The sequence below is a fragment of the Macrosteles quadrilineatus genome, unplaced genomic scaffold (genome assembly GCF_028750875.1).
Source record: "Macrosteles quadrilineatus isolate MER2022 unplaced genomic scaffold, UCM_ALF_1.0 Scaffold_2__2_contigs__length_208266976, whole genome shotgun sequence".
NCBI lineage: Eukaryota > Metazoa > Arthropoda > Insecta > Hemiptera > Cicadellidae > Macrosteles > Macrosteles quadrilineatus.
In genome coordinates this window covers 206,564,118-206,579,223 of record NW_026542595.1, presented here as the reverse complement: position 1 = coordinate 206,579,223, position 15,106 = coordinate 206,564,118, and the positions used below count along the sequence as shown (strand labels likewise).

The following is a 15,106-nucleotide window of genomic DNA, read 5'->3' as shown; positions in this document are numbered from 1 at the left end:
TAACCTAACCAACCAGACTTGCTGATAATATAAAAAACTGTATAGTATAAGATAATAATCTAATTAATGATTACTTATAATTTTTAATTAATTATAAAATTAATTTTAAAATTTAGTATTATAAAATTAAACTGTCATAACCTAACCTAACCAACCAAACTTGCTGATATGAAAAATTTGTTGACAAAAAGTTAGTGCCACCAGCGAGATTCGAACCCGGGACCTCCTGAACACCAAACCGAAGTGCTACTAACTACGCTACGAACGCCACTGAAAACACATCGTTTCGTTACGGTAATCGTATTGCCTCAAGAGTATACATTAGCTACTAGAGACATGACGTCACTACACCTTTAGCCTTAGTCCCTTCCGTGTGCCCATTCCGTTCGGCAGTCGCTCTCGAGACCAGTCGCAGTCGGAGTCGGTTCAGTACTCAACTCAGTACTACTCACTCCAATCCACTCGGTCTCGGTCTCGGTGGTGTGGTGTGGTGTGGTGGTATATAGTGAAGTGAGGTTGAGTTTGAGGTTGAGGTAGTGGAAGTAAGTGGACAGGGGTTGGAATGGTATGGTATCCGACAACAAATTCGTAAATAAGCAAATAACTTAAGCTTATTTCATAATACCATCGAGTTGATTGAATAGTTCAAATTGTTTTAGGGCAACCCTTTGATACCACACCACATTATTAGTCTACAATGTATGAAAATTAGTTGGAATTGTAAGTGTTGAACTTAATTTTATAGCTTAGGAATAGGCCTAGGCCAGATTAATTCCAAGATCAGTCCTAATAACTTAAGGAGTAGAACCTGCTTAGTATACTTGCCTTGGGTTGGGTTACTGAATCTTGCTTAAAGGGTGTATGGGCTAACTCATAATCTTATTCCTACTAAGTTTTTAAATCAATGGGCCTCCAGGGTATGTATGATTGAAATATTATGGTTAGGCCTAGGCTTATTTATAGGCCTAGGCCTAAGTGAAGTTGGAATTCTTGACTTTTTGAAACTTAACCTGCCAGTGAGTATACCCCAGGATAACCTAGGCCTAAGTTATTCAAGAAGTGTTAGGAGCTGCTAGGCTATAACTTATTGAATTCGCAGAGGATACGCGTCCGGTAACAGGACGTGGATTAGGCGTCCGGCAGAAATACCTACTTGGGTCTTAAAATATTTAATAAGTTTCCCGTTGATTTCAGCTCTTTGCCTTTAAATGTATTCTCTGACAAACTGTTAAAGTGGTGCAAAATCAATCCAATGTATAAAATAGCCTAGATGATTTTTTGATGTTAAATTCAAAAACAAGGTTCTAGATTTTTAAAAAGTAACCTTTATTTATATATTCTGTTTGACGAAATCTATTGTAATTTTGTAATTACTGAACGATGAATAAATTGTCTATTGTCTACTGTCATAACCTAACCTAATCAACCAAACTTGCTGATAATGAAAAAAAATAAATGGAATGAAGGTTCAATTCTCTTCATAACATAAAATTATAAATGCCAAAAATTCTAACAAAAAATGTACAGTTAAGAAGAAATTGCATTCAAAGTAAAATCTGTGACAAAAAGTTAAAGAAACCGATGGGTTTCGAACCAGAGACCTCTTGGATAGGCTATCAGCCGAGCACTCTATCCACTACACCACGAACAACGCTGGCCGAACATCGTATCGTTGTGGTGATGGCGTTCCGGGACCCCACAACCCGGTGACGTCACTACCGGACGCGTATCCTCTGTGTATTGAATTTGTCCTCATTAAATAATTATTTTAGTCTAGGCCTTTGTATTTGGGATCTTGTGAAACATCTTGGTGCACATTTGGGCCTAAGTTAACTTAGGCTACTTGTGCAATTTTGTTCTCTAACATGAGATTTAATCCTTTGAGTGCCGCGCAACGATATACCGTATCGTTTCGCACAACATCTGAAAAATAAGTTACTTCACAACGATATTATCGTCGTCGGTAGTCTTACCAAAAAATACATTGCAATGATAAGTTAAGTATATCGGGCCGGTGTGATTTTCAATCATGTGAGAATGGGCATATCGGTTGACTCGGTTGTTATTATAAAACAACGATGATTTCAATCGATTTCTCATACGATCAAGGCACGATAAGTTATATCATTCCATGGCACTTTTGGGATGAAAATTTATACTTTTACAGATTTTTATTATTCTTGTGCACTACGCTTTGCCCCCACGGAAAGTCTGGCACTTTTCAGACATAGCTTACCGGTACCTAGTAAAAAAAGTCTGGCACTTTTCGTAAAGTAGGTACGGTACCAAAATAAATTTCTGGCACCCAAAGGGTTTTAATTTACTTAACTTAAGTTTACTTAATAATGAAGATGGATATGTCATTGTGTTATACCATTATTTTTCACCGCTGATGAATATTTCTCAAGATAAAACTTATCACCTTAAAAACATACAACATTACAATAAACAAGGTAGGATGGATAACATTTACAAGTGGAATGAAACTGTGGGTAACTAAGCCTACAGCTGACTGTTTTCAACCACACGACAAGCAACTGGAAGTAACAACTTTTGAATATTAACTCACTCTGATTCTATCATCGGCATTATGCCTAGTGACGTCATTTTACTTCACTGCAACTAGAACTCAAAACAAAAATACTCATACTCATACGTGCTGTGTAGTGCTAGTCTGCTATGCCGTTACAAGTCCAGGTTAAGTGAAGAGAGTAACATGGTTGATGAGAAGAAGAACATCGTTGATTAAACATGATAACATAGTTGTAGAAACATTTCAAGTGATTCTGTAGTCAATAATGTTTTCTATAATAGTAATTTCGTCACATTATAGAGATATAGATGGACTGGTGGACTAATTACATACTGTAGTTCTTATTTAGGTATGTCAGGGTAATAGGTCGTGCTGTATGTGAATTGGTGACTGCATTAAGTGTTTTGAAGTTACTGTAGGTTAGATTAGGAAGGTAAAGTTTCTAGGTTATATTTATCGAGTTGTTAGTTTATGTCGCCTGCAGACTGTTTTTGTAAAATTAAAATCCTGAGAAAAACACTTCAAATAACTAGGCCTATTTCAAAAAAAGATATAGGCCTAGGCAAGCAGCAGCCGGCATAAAAAAAAATTAATTGCCCTGCTCCAGATTATCCTAAAAAAATTTCAGCTGTTTTGTGTTCTTCTCACCATCAAGCCTTTAAAAGTTACTTGTATAGGCCTATAGTTTACTTTACTTTTCCCGCAGTTATTACCCTTCTACACTATAATACAAGTTACACAGTTTTACAGTAGGCTTTGCTAATCTGTACTTAACTCAACAATACACAGATTCATTATATTTTTTATGTATGTAGAATATATAAATTATATAATAAAAGGAAACAGGCCATACTAAATAAATCTAAATGTTTGTGAACATAACATAATCTGTGATTTTTAATATTTATGGCTAGGGCCTAAGTTTATGAGGGCACACTTTCACAGCTATAGGTCTATCCACCTAATTTGTTACGGAATTCTCATCTTTTGCCCCAGAAGGGATTTTAAAACTATTATTAGGCCTATGTCATTTTTATAAACAAACAGTTTACCAGTGTCTAGATGATCCAAACCCCACTGCTAATCCAATGTTCAACTATTTCCTAGGAAAAGGTTAACTGTATATTTATATAGTCTAAATTAAAAGTAGCCTCTGTTGGTAAAAAAATGCTAACCAGGATGTCCAAATGAATTGGAAAATTAAAAACTGAAAATCGTTAGCCAATGTAGATAAGCGGAACGAAATTTGGAATATACGACAATTGCCCATGGCCTATTGTCCATTTAGTAATTATGTAATTTATCTTTTAAAGTCATTACGTAGAAGAATGTGGTCATGATTGATAGACACAGAACATGTTTCCGCGATCGTGAAAGAAGATGACTTTTTCAGTGTGACGGAGGAAATGATAATGATTTTACCGTGATCATAGGAGTTGATCATTATGTTATTGTGGTCTTAGGCGATCACCCTGGTTTCGAGATCGTAGAAGTAATTGTATGGCTATTCTTAGTCTTTCAAATACATTGTTATAAGCTTATGATCCAATTTAAATGCATTTTTAGCCAATTGGAACGATTTGGTAAATACTATCAAGTTCTGGTCCAAATTAGTTCGGATTAGTGTGATTCAGTGTTATATACATGAGAAGAAAATTAGATAAGGCATCTAACATCAGACACACCAGAATAGAATTGGACGTAATCTGTTTGTGCTTTTGGTTAGAATATATAGAACCGGAATCTGGTTTAAGTTCTTAGCACTTTCACACAGTGTCCATTCCTTTTTTTAAAATGATATTTTGCGTTCAACAATCAAGAATCAAGAGTTTTATTGCCATTGACCTTTCTTTGTACAAAGGAATAGACATAGTCAAAACACATACTTAAAATATTCCAAATTAACAAATAAAATACAAAGTTTTACAAAATACTTAGTTAATTAAAATACAACATATCTAGAGAATATGGATCATGTAGATGCACATCAAAATTCAATATCAACTTTTGTTTCTAGAAATTCATGGATGTCATAGAAAGGATTACGTTTATCAACCATTCACATAATTTAGATTTGCATATCTTGAAGGATACTGTTCTGGCCTATTTATGGCAATTTATTAAAAAAAATAATGCAGTTTAGTCTATGACTATTGCTACTTTTTTAAGTCTATGAGCTGTTATGTCTAACTGTAGTTTATTCCTTGTATTATGAGAATGAAAATCTTGTCTTATGTTAAATTCATGTAGGTTAATTTTTGTATACTGCATAATTTGATAAATGTATAAATTAATTATTGTCATAATTCTAAGCCTGATGAAAAGAGGTCTGCAGTGATCCACAGGACCCGCTGCAGAAATGGTCCGAATGACTTTTTTCTGTAAAATAAGAATTTCATCTGAATAAGACAAATGCCCCCACAGCATTAGTCCATAGGAAATATGTGACTGAAAAAAAGCAAAGTATGCCGTTCTTAAATAATCAAAAGTAAGTATCTTTGAGTTTCCAGATTAGGCAATTAACGCGGGAAATCTTTTTACAGATGTTTTCTATTTGTTCTTTCCAATTTAATTTAGAATCTATACAAAAACCCAGCAAGTTGACTGAGTGTTTTTCAATTTCATTGGAGAGGCCAATTAAAATATTTTGCGTTTTATCCTGATTACATTTAGGCTTATTCGCTGAAAACCAAACAGAAGCTAGGTTTATGGCTTCATTGGTCATTGTATTTAGAGTATGAATGTCTTTATGAGTGGCGATTAGGGTAGTATCGTCTGCATATATTACAGAGTCAATTCCAACATTTCGAGGTAAATCATTGATACATATTATAAATAGAAATGGTCCAAGGACCGAGCCCTGTGGAACACCAGAGACCATGTCTCTTAAGCCATATTGCATCCCACCAACTGAAACATACTGCTTTCTATTACTTAAGTACAGTAGACTCCCTCTTATCCGAACTCCTTGGGACCGAGGCCAGTCCGGATAACGGGTTTTCCAGTTAAGCCGAAGTCCTCAAAAACTCATAAAAACGGACCGTTTACGGTGACATTCGACTTAAATTTAGGAGAGTTTTAGACATGTGATTACTGTTCTCAAATCTTTCCCACGAGAACAGTCGTTTCAATACCGCCCACTTTCTGCCGATCTAGTCCGGTTAAACCATGTGCTGATAAAAATTGTCCGGTTAAAGAGATGTCAATTCCGTCAAGTGTAGTCCGGTTAAACCGATGTCCGGTTAAAAGGTATCCGGAAAAGAGGGAGTCTACTGTATGAATGAACGAAACCTAACTGTGCATCCTCAATGCCATTAAAATTGAGTTTACTAAGCAAAATGTTATGAGGAACACAATTAAAAGCTTTTGTGAGGTCAAACAATGTGAGAGAAACAATTTCTTTGTCTTCAAAAGCATTTATTGTTTTATTAATGACTTTTAGAACTGCCGAAGCAGTTGACTTTCCTTCCCGGAATCCAAATTGCGAATCTGTCAATATATTATTGTTTACAAAGTGCCCATTTAATTGTTCATAAACCACCGATTCAATGATTTTTGAGAAGATTGGGACAATAGATATTGGTCTATAATTTTGAGACAAAAGTTTATTCCCTTTCTTGAACACTGGTATCACCTTTGAAATTTTTAGAAACTCAGGAAAACTGCCAATCTTTAAGGATTTGTTTACACAAAAGGCCAGTGGTTCACTTATTAAATGTATAGTCCGTTTTAGAACATAATTTGACAGCCAATAAAAATCCATGGTTTTTGAGTTTGAAAGCTTGGAAACTATTTTCACTATGTCATCTGATGATACAGTAGTCGCAGCTAGTCTGGGCGCGCGGACCCTTGTGTACTAACCGTTCCCCACACCAAAGCCATGAGACAGCGCTGAGGCGCTGAACAACCCCAGAGAGCCTTGTGGGCCAGATGTTTCTGGAAATGATCAATAAACACTCCCCTCTACACCCCCCGCCCTAGCGCGGCCGCATGCCCAGACTAGCTGCGACTACTGTACTTCCCTCCAATTAAAAGTCAAAATGTCATGAGGGCTACCTAATAAATCCGATGGACATTTATTAACGACATCAATGCTGTTTTCCAGCTCACTAACTGAATCAACAAAATAATCATTTAATTTGTCAGCATCTAAGTCTATACTAGTAGCCTAGGTATAGTTAAATTGGTAATAACTAACCCTTTATGTTACACTTAAGGCGAGGTTATTTCTATCTTGAGTTCAAAAATGTTTGCTATGTATAACTTATTATGTACCATTATCTTATTTAATTCCAACAGACATCACCTTTTTACAATATTTTGAACAAATTTTACAAAATTTATCTATCTTATCTAAATTCCAAACGTTGTGTCATGTAAATATTTCAACAGCTAGTAGATACACTATCCGGGCAACACTTTCAAAACTTTGGTAGGTTTAAAAATTAAAAATTTTAATTGGAATAAGAATATTCCTCTGTTTAGTTCCCTCCAATTTTTTCAGACTGTCTTATACATATGTTTGAGAAGTCTGTACCATCGAGAGACCATTTAAATTGGTAATATTGTATACGCTATGTTTTTATTTTTTTAAAGATGAGATTGAACCAGATTAATGGAGGATTCAGATTATCGGGAACCGAATTATTGAGTTTCTGTAGTATTTATATTTCTTTCTGATAACGTTGATGCTAGTAAAACTTTCTTTAGACTTGGATAAAAAATGTTTGAATCTTAATCTTAATCTCTTGTTTCACATGGGCCTGTTGATAAAACGGTATCTCTTTTGTTTGGTATTGGTGCGTCTGGGTTGTGCCCTTTCTGGTATTTGGTTGGGGCGACATTTAAAACCACATCCCTGGAGCTAATAATAAGTCAGCTAAATTTTTATCTTTTACACTTTTGCTTGCTCGATTGTTTTGTCATTCTGTCATGTGTTGTTGTTTTCCTTTGGGGACAAAAACAAATTGTGCTGTTTTTTGTACATTTTTAATTCCTACAACTTATCATATATTACCTGACCTTCTTATATATTCAGCTCGTAAAAACCTGTTTTAGCAAATTCCCCAAGAGCATTAGCTATTACCGTATACGTCTCTAGACCCGAGACCGATTGTTTTCTTCTTTTTGATGTCCCCAGAGGGCTAAAACACTATCCGTACAAATTTATATGTTTGTGGCCATTAGCATAATAACTGTAGTTAAAAATGTTATTTTGAGGAAATTTGGTACAATACATGCAAACCTTCATTTATTTGAAAGAGTTTGCACACCAGCATGATCAGAGTAGGCCTATGGGGAAAGGGTTTCATGTGATAAAAATTGGGGTTTACCATATTTTTTTCCATAGAGCTTTAAAAAACAAATGATTTAGTTTAAAGTGTTTGCTGTTGAGTTCTTAATAATTATATTGAAAATGTGAATAAATCTGTAAAATTAAAATTTTTATGTAATCCATTTGGATGATAAGTAAACTGTTGTTAGTTTTTATTGCATTTATTTTGATCAAATTTAGCAATTTTATTTATTTTACTAGCTGTGTGCCCGTTCTACGCACGGGGATCTTATAGTAGTCAGTTGAAACCTTATTATATAAAGAACAGCAGTTGGTTTGCATATTTTCAGACGTGCTGGCAAAACTATTATATATAAACCTAATATTATGACATATAAAGAAAAAGCAAAACATATATAAAAACTTTGGTGACAGTTTGAACCAAACAATCTCATCCAAACAGCTTTTTGTTATTTAGAATATGACGTATTCTCTAAACGATGTTTGGTATATGTAGTTAATATTACTGTAGAAGGAAATGTGAACAAGATCACACAATGTTGTGTTTTTGAAAGTTTTTAATTTGATTTCCTAAGTAGGTACCTAGGCCATATATTCTAGGGAATAGTACCGGTATCAAGGGTCGTCGTCGAATAGGTTGTTATGAATAATTGGGTAGGCCTATGTACCCAAGATACAGTCTTATTGGCTTATTGGCTGTATGGTCCAGCGATTGTAGCACATAGGGGTCAGTAGAAACCGAAAGTGACACATTGGAAAAGCGAGTTTAGCATCATCCGTAAACCTCTGTTACAATCACCCACTGCAGTTATGATTTTTCACTTTACGCTTTACACAACCGACATTGAAACGCCGTCAATTAATTAAACATAAGTTTCCCAGCCCCATACACCACTGTTTCAAGGTCTTTTTCCCGGTTATCAAAGCTTCAGAGCAATTTTATACACATAGAATCTCTATTTCATTTTACACATTATTGAACTTGCGATTAATGAAATCCTTTATGTAAGGAAAATAGTTTTTAATCTCACTTGGTTTTGGATTTTGCTTTCAAAATGTGATCGGAAATTTTTGCGGTATTTGTAAACAACCTTTGTAAACATATCAGTGACAGCTAGAAAAAATAATCTTGATCCGAACAGCTGTTCGTTATTTCATTGATGATTAAGTGATGAACATTGGACATTGGGAGAAAACTTGACAAAAATCGCACAAAGTCTGGTTTTTAAACATCTGTCGTTTTATATACAAAGTAGTGACGCCATATTTTAATGGCTAAAGACAATCTCGCCAATCCATTGAATACATTAAAATTATTTGGATCTTGATAGGTACTCTAGTTTTTCAGGAGAAGGCCGCGTAAAATGGCTCTTGGGCCGTAACAGACACGAAGACAGACAGAAATTTAGATGAGACTTGTTTCGGTTTGTTTAATGTATAAAACGTAAAAATAACCTAAAAGTTTATGATTCTGAGCAATGTACAGACAAAACTTTAATTTTATTTATATAGATAGGCCTACTAACCATATTAACATTCTACCAAAACACACACTTTTTGCCTTATTATCCTCCCCATAGCACCAAACCTAAGTACCATACCTAATGATATTTAAATGGGCAATAAATCTACCTTTTTAATTAAAATATGGTTTTTTAAAATAATCAGGAAAATGGAAGTTTGCTTAGTCTGCATGTTTGATGTGTCAAAATTATATCTTTTTCTAATGAGTGAATTTTTTTCAGAAGATGGGTCAGCATGAGTCTAAAACATCGTCAAAAGTCAAAAACCGAGAAAGGAGTGGTTACCCCTCAACCTCAGAAAGGATACAATATTCATCAAGAGTAGATAATGCTTCAGATTCACTAAGGTGCAGAGAAGACAGAACTACTCATAATGCCACTCAAGTTCAAAATTCTGAATTTTTGATCAGCAAAGAGAGTATTATTCCTTCAAAAGTAGGAGAATCTCTCCAGGATTTGGAGACTTGCACATCTGATAGTTCCAACCAGTCTCAAGGCATCAAGTTTGATAATGTTCCCCACCAGATAAGTACAGGTCTGCAAGGAGTGAATCAATATCTGAACACTGAAACACAAGCCAGCACCAGTAAGCTAGAGAAAGAACAATGTGAAAAGCAATCTTCCAAGCCTACTACTCTTCAACAGAGAAGACATGAAGACAGAGACCTGCAGGTTGTGTTTTTTCCAAATCAGCCAAAGCTTGAAAAAGGTCTCAAACCAAATGTAGAGTCTGTCGATACTTTTAAGAGGGAATTAACAACATCTTGTTACCCACTTTTGCCATCGCACATTATAGATGTGTCTGCCAAAGACTGTGATAAGATGGATACAAATGACCAATTTCAGGTTATTATTCCTCCTAAATCAGACAAACTAATGCAGAATTTGTTTATGTCTTCTGATGATTCTGACAAATCTAATTTGGCGGACAATTGGTCTAGTATCATTAAAGAAGTCAAATTAAATGACAGTGCTATTGATATTAGTACTTCACTGCCAGATGAGCAACCCAAAGCGAATTATCTAGATTTTAATCTAAAGCCTGATCTAAAAAAAGGCAATGTGTTAGTGTCTGCCAAAGACTGTGTTGAGATGGATACAAATGACCATTTTCAGGTTATTATTCCTCCTAAATCAGACAAACTAAAACAGAATTTGACGATGTCTTCTAATAGGTCTGATGATTGGGGCAAGTCTAATTTGGCAGACAATTGGTCTAGTACCATTAAAGAAGTCAAATTAAATGACAATGCTATTCATAGTAGTACTTCACTGCTAGATGAGCAACCCATAGTCAATTATGTAGATTTTAATCTGAAGCCTGATTTAAAAAAAGGCATTGTGTTAGTGTCTGCCAAAGACTGTGATAAGAAGGATACAAATGACCAATTTCAGGTTATTATTCCTCCTAAATCAGACAAACTAATGCAGAATTTGTTGATGTCTTCTAATAGGTCTGATGATTCTGACAAAACTAATTTGGCGGCTAGTATCATTAAAGAAGTCAAATTAAATGACAGTGCTATTGAAATTAGTACTTCACTGCCAGATGAGCAACCCAAAGTCAATTATCTAGATTTTAATCTAAAGCCTGATCTAAAAATAGGCAATGTGTTAGTGTCTGCCAAAGGCTGTGTTGAGATGGATACAAATGACCATTTTCAGGTTATTATTCCTCCTAAATCAGACAAACTAAAACAGAATTTGACGATGTCTTCTAATAGGTCTGATGATTGTGGCAAGTCTAATTTGGCAGACAATTGGTCTAGTACCATTAAAGAAGTCAAATTAAATGACAGTGCTATTCATAATAGTACTTCGCTGCTAGATGAGCAACCCATAGTCAATTACGTAGATTTTAATCTGAAGCCTGATCTAAAAAAAGGCAATGTGTTAGTGTCTGCCAAAGACTGTGATGAGATGGATACAAATGGCCAATTTCAGGTTATTATTCCTCCTAAATCAGACAAACTAATGCAGAATTTGACGATATCTTCTAATAGGTCTGATCATTCTGACAAGTCTAATTTGGCAGACAATTGGTCTAGTACCATTAAAGAAGTCAAATCAAATGACAGTGCTATTCATAATAGTACTTCACTGCCAGATGAGCAACCCATAGTCAATTATCTAGATTTTAATCTGAAGCCTGATTTAAAAAAAGGCAATGTGTTAGTGGATGATGATCAGTATAATTATCCGAGTTGGACAAGAAATAAAGTCTCAATCCAAAAGGATTCAACAGACGAAACATTAAAGCATGTTGAAATGTTAGCAGAAAGTTTGACTGGTTTGAGTGATAGAAGCAAGTCCAGACAGGACTATGTTCGTTTGAAATCCAACAACTCAGGAGGCAAAGAAAAACACAATCCATTGATGTTGCGAGATTGTATCGCAAAGATGAGAAATGTTCAAGCAGATGACACAAAGTTTGTGTTTTCTCTTCAGAGTGAAATAAAAACAATTTTGAGGGAGATGGAACAGTTTACTTCTGCTTTGAAAATATGTCCTGTCGTAAACTCTGAGATACACTCAGCGAGTGAAATCATAAGAGAAAACTTATACGTACTTAAAACAAACTACGAGGAGAAATGTTCTCGTGGAATTAATTCAAATGTGGAATCATCAAAAGAAGAACATTTCTCAAACAAAGAAAGCCAAGCTCAAAATCATTATTACTTGGGTGAAAAACCAATGAATTATTATCCCTGGATTAATCATGGGGAAAATAGATCCGAGGTATCAAATAATGATGCAGTAATAGTTTCCGAAGTATCAAATAATCCTGTTAAAATAATGGAGGGATCAAATGAACTTATAAAAGTAAGTGGTGATGTTTTAAATGGTCCTGAGGTGGTAAATTCATCTTTCACTAAAGAATATCTGCAAAATGTTCTTCCAGAGCCTTCGTTGAATATTAATTCATTGCCAAACTACAAAGGTGTGCTCGAACTAGTTAAAAATTCTGTTGAAGGAGGCTTAAAATTTGAGATTGATGTTTATGTTTGTGTTTTATGTGACTTCTTGGAAAATGACAAAAACAACGCACAAAAACATATCTGTACTGAGGCAAAACCAAATTCAACTTGGCACTTTTGCAGATTTTGTGTTATAAACATTTTTGGAACTGATTCACACTTCAAGGAGCACTGTATGACGACATATCATATCAACATTAAAAAACTTAAAGGTGAATGTTCTGCAGAAGAACGCAAGGAGAAATCAATTAGGGATGACGAAAGTGTAAGCAGTGAAAAAAGCACTAGAAGTCGAACTAAAATGACTACTCATGAAATTTTGCTGTCCATAGCAAAACAGAAAAAAGAAAGGAAAATACCAGGGCCATTTGGTCTGTACTGTCAAATTTGCAAAAAATATGATCTCGAATCTAAAGCACTTACTAATCATTTAGAGAGTAAACTTCACAAAGACTCGTTTGCTCTTAGAATTCCATCTAAAAAGAATGTTGATTTTGGTCTCAAATCATGTACTACGTGCGAAGTTCACCTCTTTGGGGATCAACATGTCTGGACTGAACACCAAAGCCTTGATCTGCACAAAGAGTTTGTTTCATCACCATTCATGAAAAAGTTGGATTACCAATGCTCAGAAAAAACATGCAACAGTAATGATGTTTCTGAGTCCACTACTCCAGATCCTGAAGACTCTGAGTCCACCCACTCTCTAAGCAGTGATGTTTGTCAAAGTAATGACCCACAACAGATCTCACTGACAGACCAATGTGGGATACACCATGATTTTATGAAAACTGTATTGAAAAAACATGTATCCAATAAGTCTGACAACATCTTATGTGGTATATTCTGTCAATTTTGCAAACTCTATTTCCAAAATGAATCACAAGGAAAATTGCATTCAAAAAGCAGTTGTCACTTATCAAAAATCAACTCTTTTGAGGTATCAGGAAAAAGCTACCAACACCACTGCAAAAACTGTAATATTGATTTGTTTTGTGATGAACAGTTTTTCTCTTCACATTTAGAGTCCCTAGGCCATAAAGCGATATCTAAATTACACATAACTCGAGAAGAGTATGAAGAGGTTGAAAGCGAATGTGGCTCAGATGAAGAGGCAAATACCAGCGAATCTGAACATGAGAATGTAAATCTTGACACTCCTAGCCAGAAACATGTCAAACTTCAAGAGAGGAAGACAAAGAAAGAAAAAATTGTCAGAAATGGCATATATTTATCAGGTAATTTTTTCAAAAGTACATATAGTAAATGTCAATATTTAACACAAAAATCATCCCATTATAAAATTTTAAATGTGAATAACAGTATATATTTTGTAATCAAACAATAGATCTTTAAATAGATTTTTTTTGTTAGATTTAAAATTTTACCATGGTTTTTAGATATCCCTGAAATTACATACATACATACATATCCTCTCCCGTTCCGGTTATCTCCAGGTCTGGGTGTTTACTAGACCTCTCCATCTTTTTCTGTTCCTCCACAATTCCTCTTCCTCCACATACTGCCACTGCACTCCTCTTGCTTCCACAACTCTCACCTTGTCAATCAACCTTCTTCTAAGTCTTCCTCTTGGTCTTCTTCCGTTCATATGAAGCTCACTCATTTTTCTGGGGGTTCTATAATGTTCCATTCTTGTAGCCAAACCATCTCAATTTCGATTTCTCTACTCGGTTCTCTCAAACTTTCTTCAACTATTCTTCTTCTCAACTCTTTTAATTCTATCCAATCTCGTTTTCCTTTTAATACCTCTTACAAACTTCATTTCCCACTGAAATTCAATAAAATAAAAACAAAGAAACCTAACCGCAAACCAACCTAATTCTTTGATGCTAGTTTTATTTTAGTTATGAAAATTGGAAACTTGGTACCGGTACCTAACTTTTATTAAAAGAGGCAATTACTGTACTTTTTATGTTGCCATGCATGTATTCATAATCAGCTGACAATTCTAAATATAAAAATCCAAAAGGGAAGTCGATGAGTTTAGAAATTACTGTCTTTTTTCAGGATTACCTCAAGATTTCCCAAAAAAACACATAATGAATTATTTCAAGAATTATGGTCATGTAAGGTCATGCAGTTATATCAAACAACATGGAAATGTTATTTTTCAAAATCCGTAAGTTATTTTAAACATAATTTGTATTTTTACAGTAAGTTAGTCTATAAAACTACTGTACGATTTGGTTGTTAAGTGTGTTGTTCTCTGCATTACTACTTCAATTAATCATAGAAATGAAGATGTACAAATAAATATGCCCAATTAATAGCTGGCGTTTGTAGAGGCATCCACGAAATCGAGGATGGATGTCGAAAGTATTTTTTTTTCTTCGACTCTCACCATCAAACTTCATAATTATTTTTATCTACAACTTTGAACGGAGACAATATTTGTAGAGAAACTATTTAATGTGATTAAAGTAGTCAATATTGTTTCCTGATTAAGTGAAGTCAAGACAGTGATATCATTATTTGTCTTTTTCAGATACCTATATTTATATTTCAGCTTAAAACCTCTTGGTTGATAAGAATAAGAATAAGAACTTTATTTTATTCAGCCAGAAAATATTTCATGCAAATACATTGGCACGTCAATTTTATAAATAAATAATATTCAACAGAAGTCCTTAACAGTCCATTGTCTTGACATATACTCTTCTATAGAATAAAATGATCCTTTACATAGAAAATAATTTAATTTAATTTTAAAATCCTTATCACTAAGCAGTCTTATATCTAATGGTAACTTATTGTA

General features: G+C 34.5%; 1 protein-coding gene across 2 annotated transcripts in view; it reads left to right on the top strand.

Annotated features, from left to right (window-relative positions):
- The first annotated feature begins 566 nt into the window (after positions 1–566).
- Positions 567–15,106, top strand: part of LOC128986039 (uncharacterized) — a 43,004-nt gene continuing 28,464 nt past the window's right edge. Inside the window, exons 1-3 of one of the 2 annotated variants that reach the window (XM_054406127.1) lie at positions 567–720; positions 9,578–13,568; positions 14,359–14,470. In XM_054406127.1, the coding sequence (XP_054262102.1) occupies positions 9,578–13,568; positions 14,359–14,470 (4,103 nt within the window). In that variant the 5' untranslated portion in view covers positions 567–720. Of the gene's footprint in view, positions 721–9,574; positions 13,569–14,358; positions 14,471–15,106 lie in introns of both variants that reach the window. The other variant, XM_054406126.1, reaches the window with a different exon arrangement.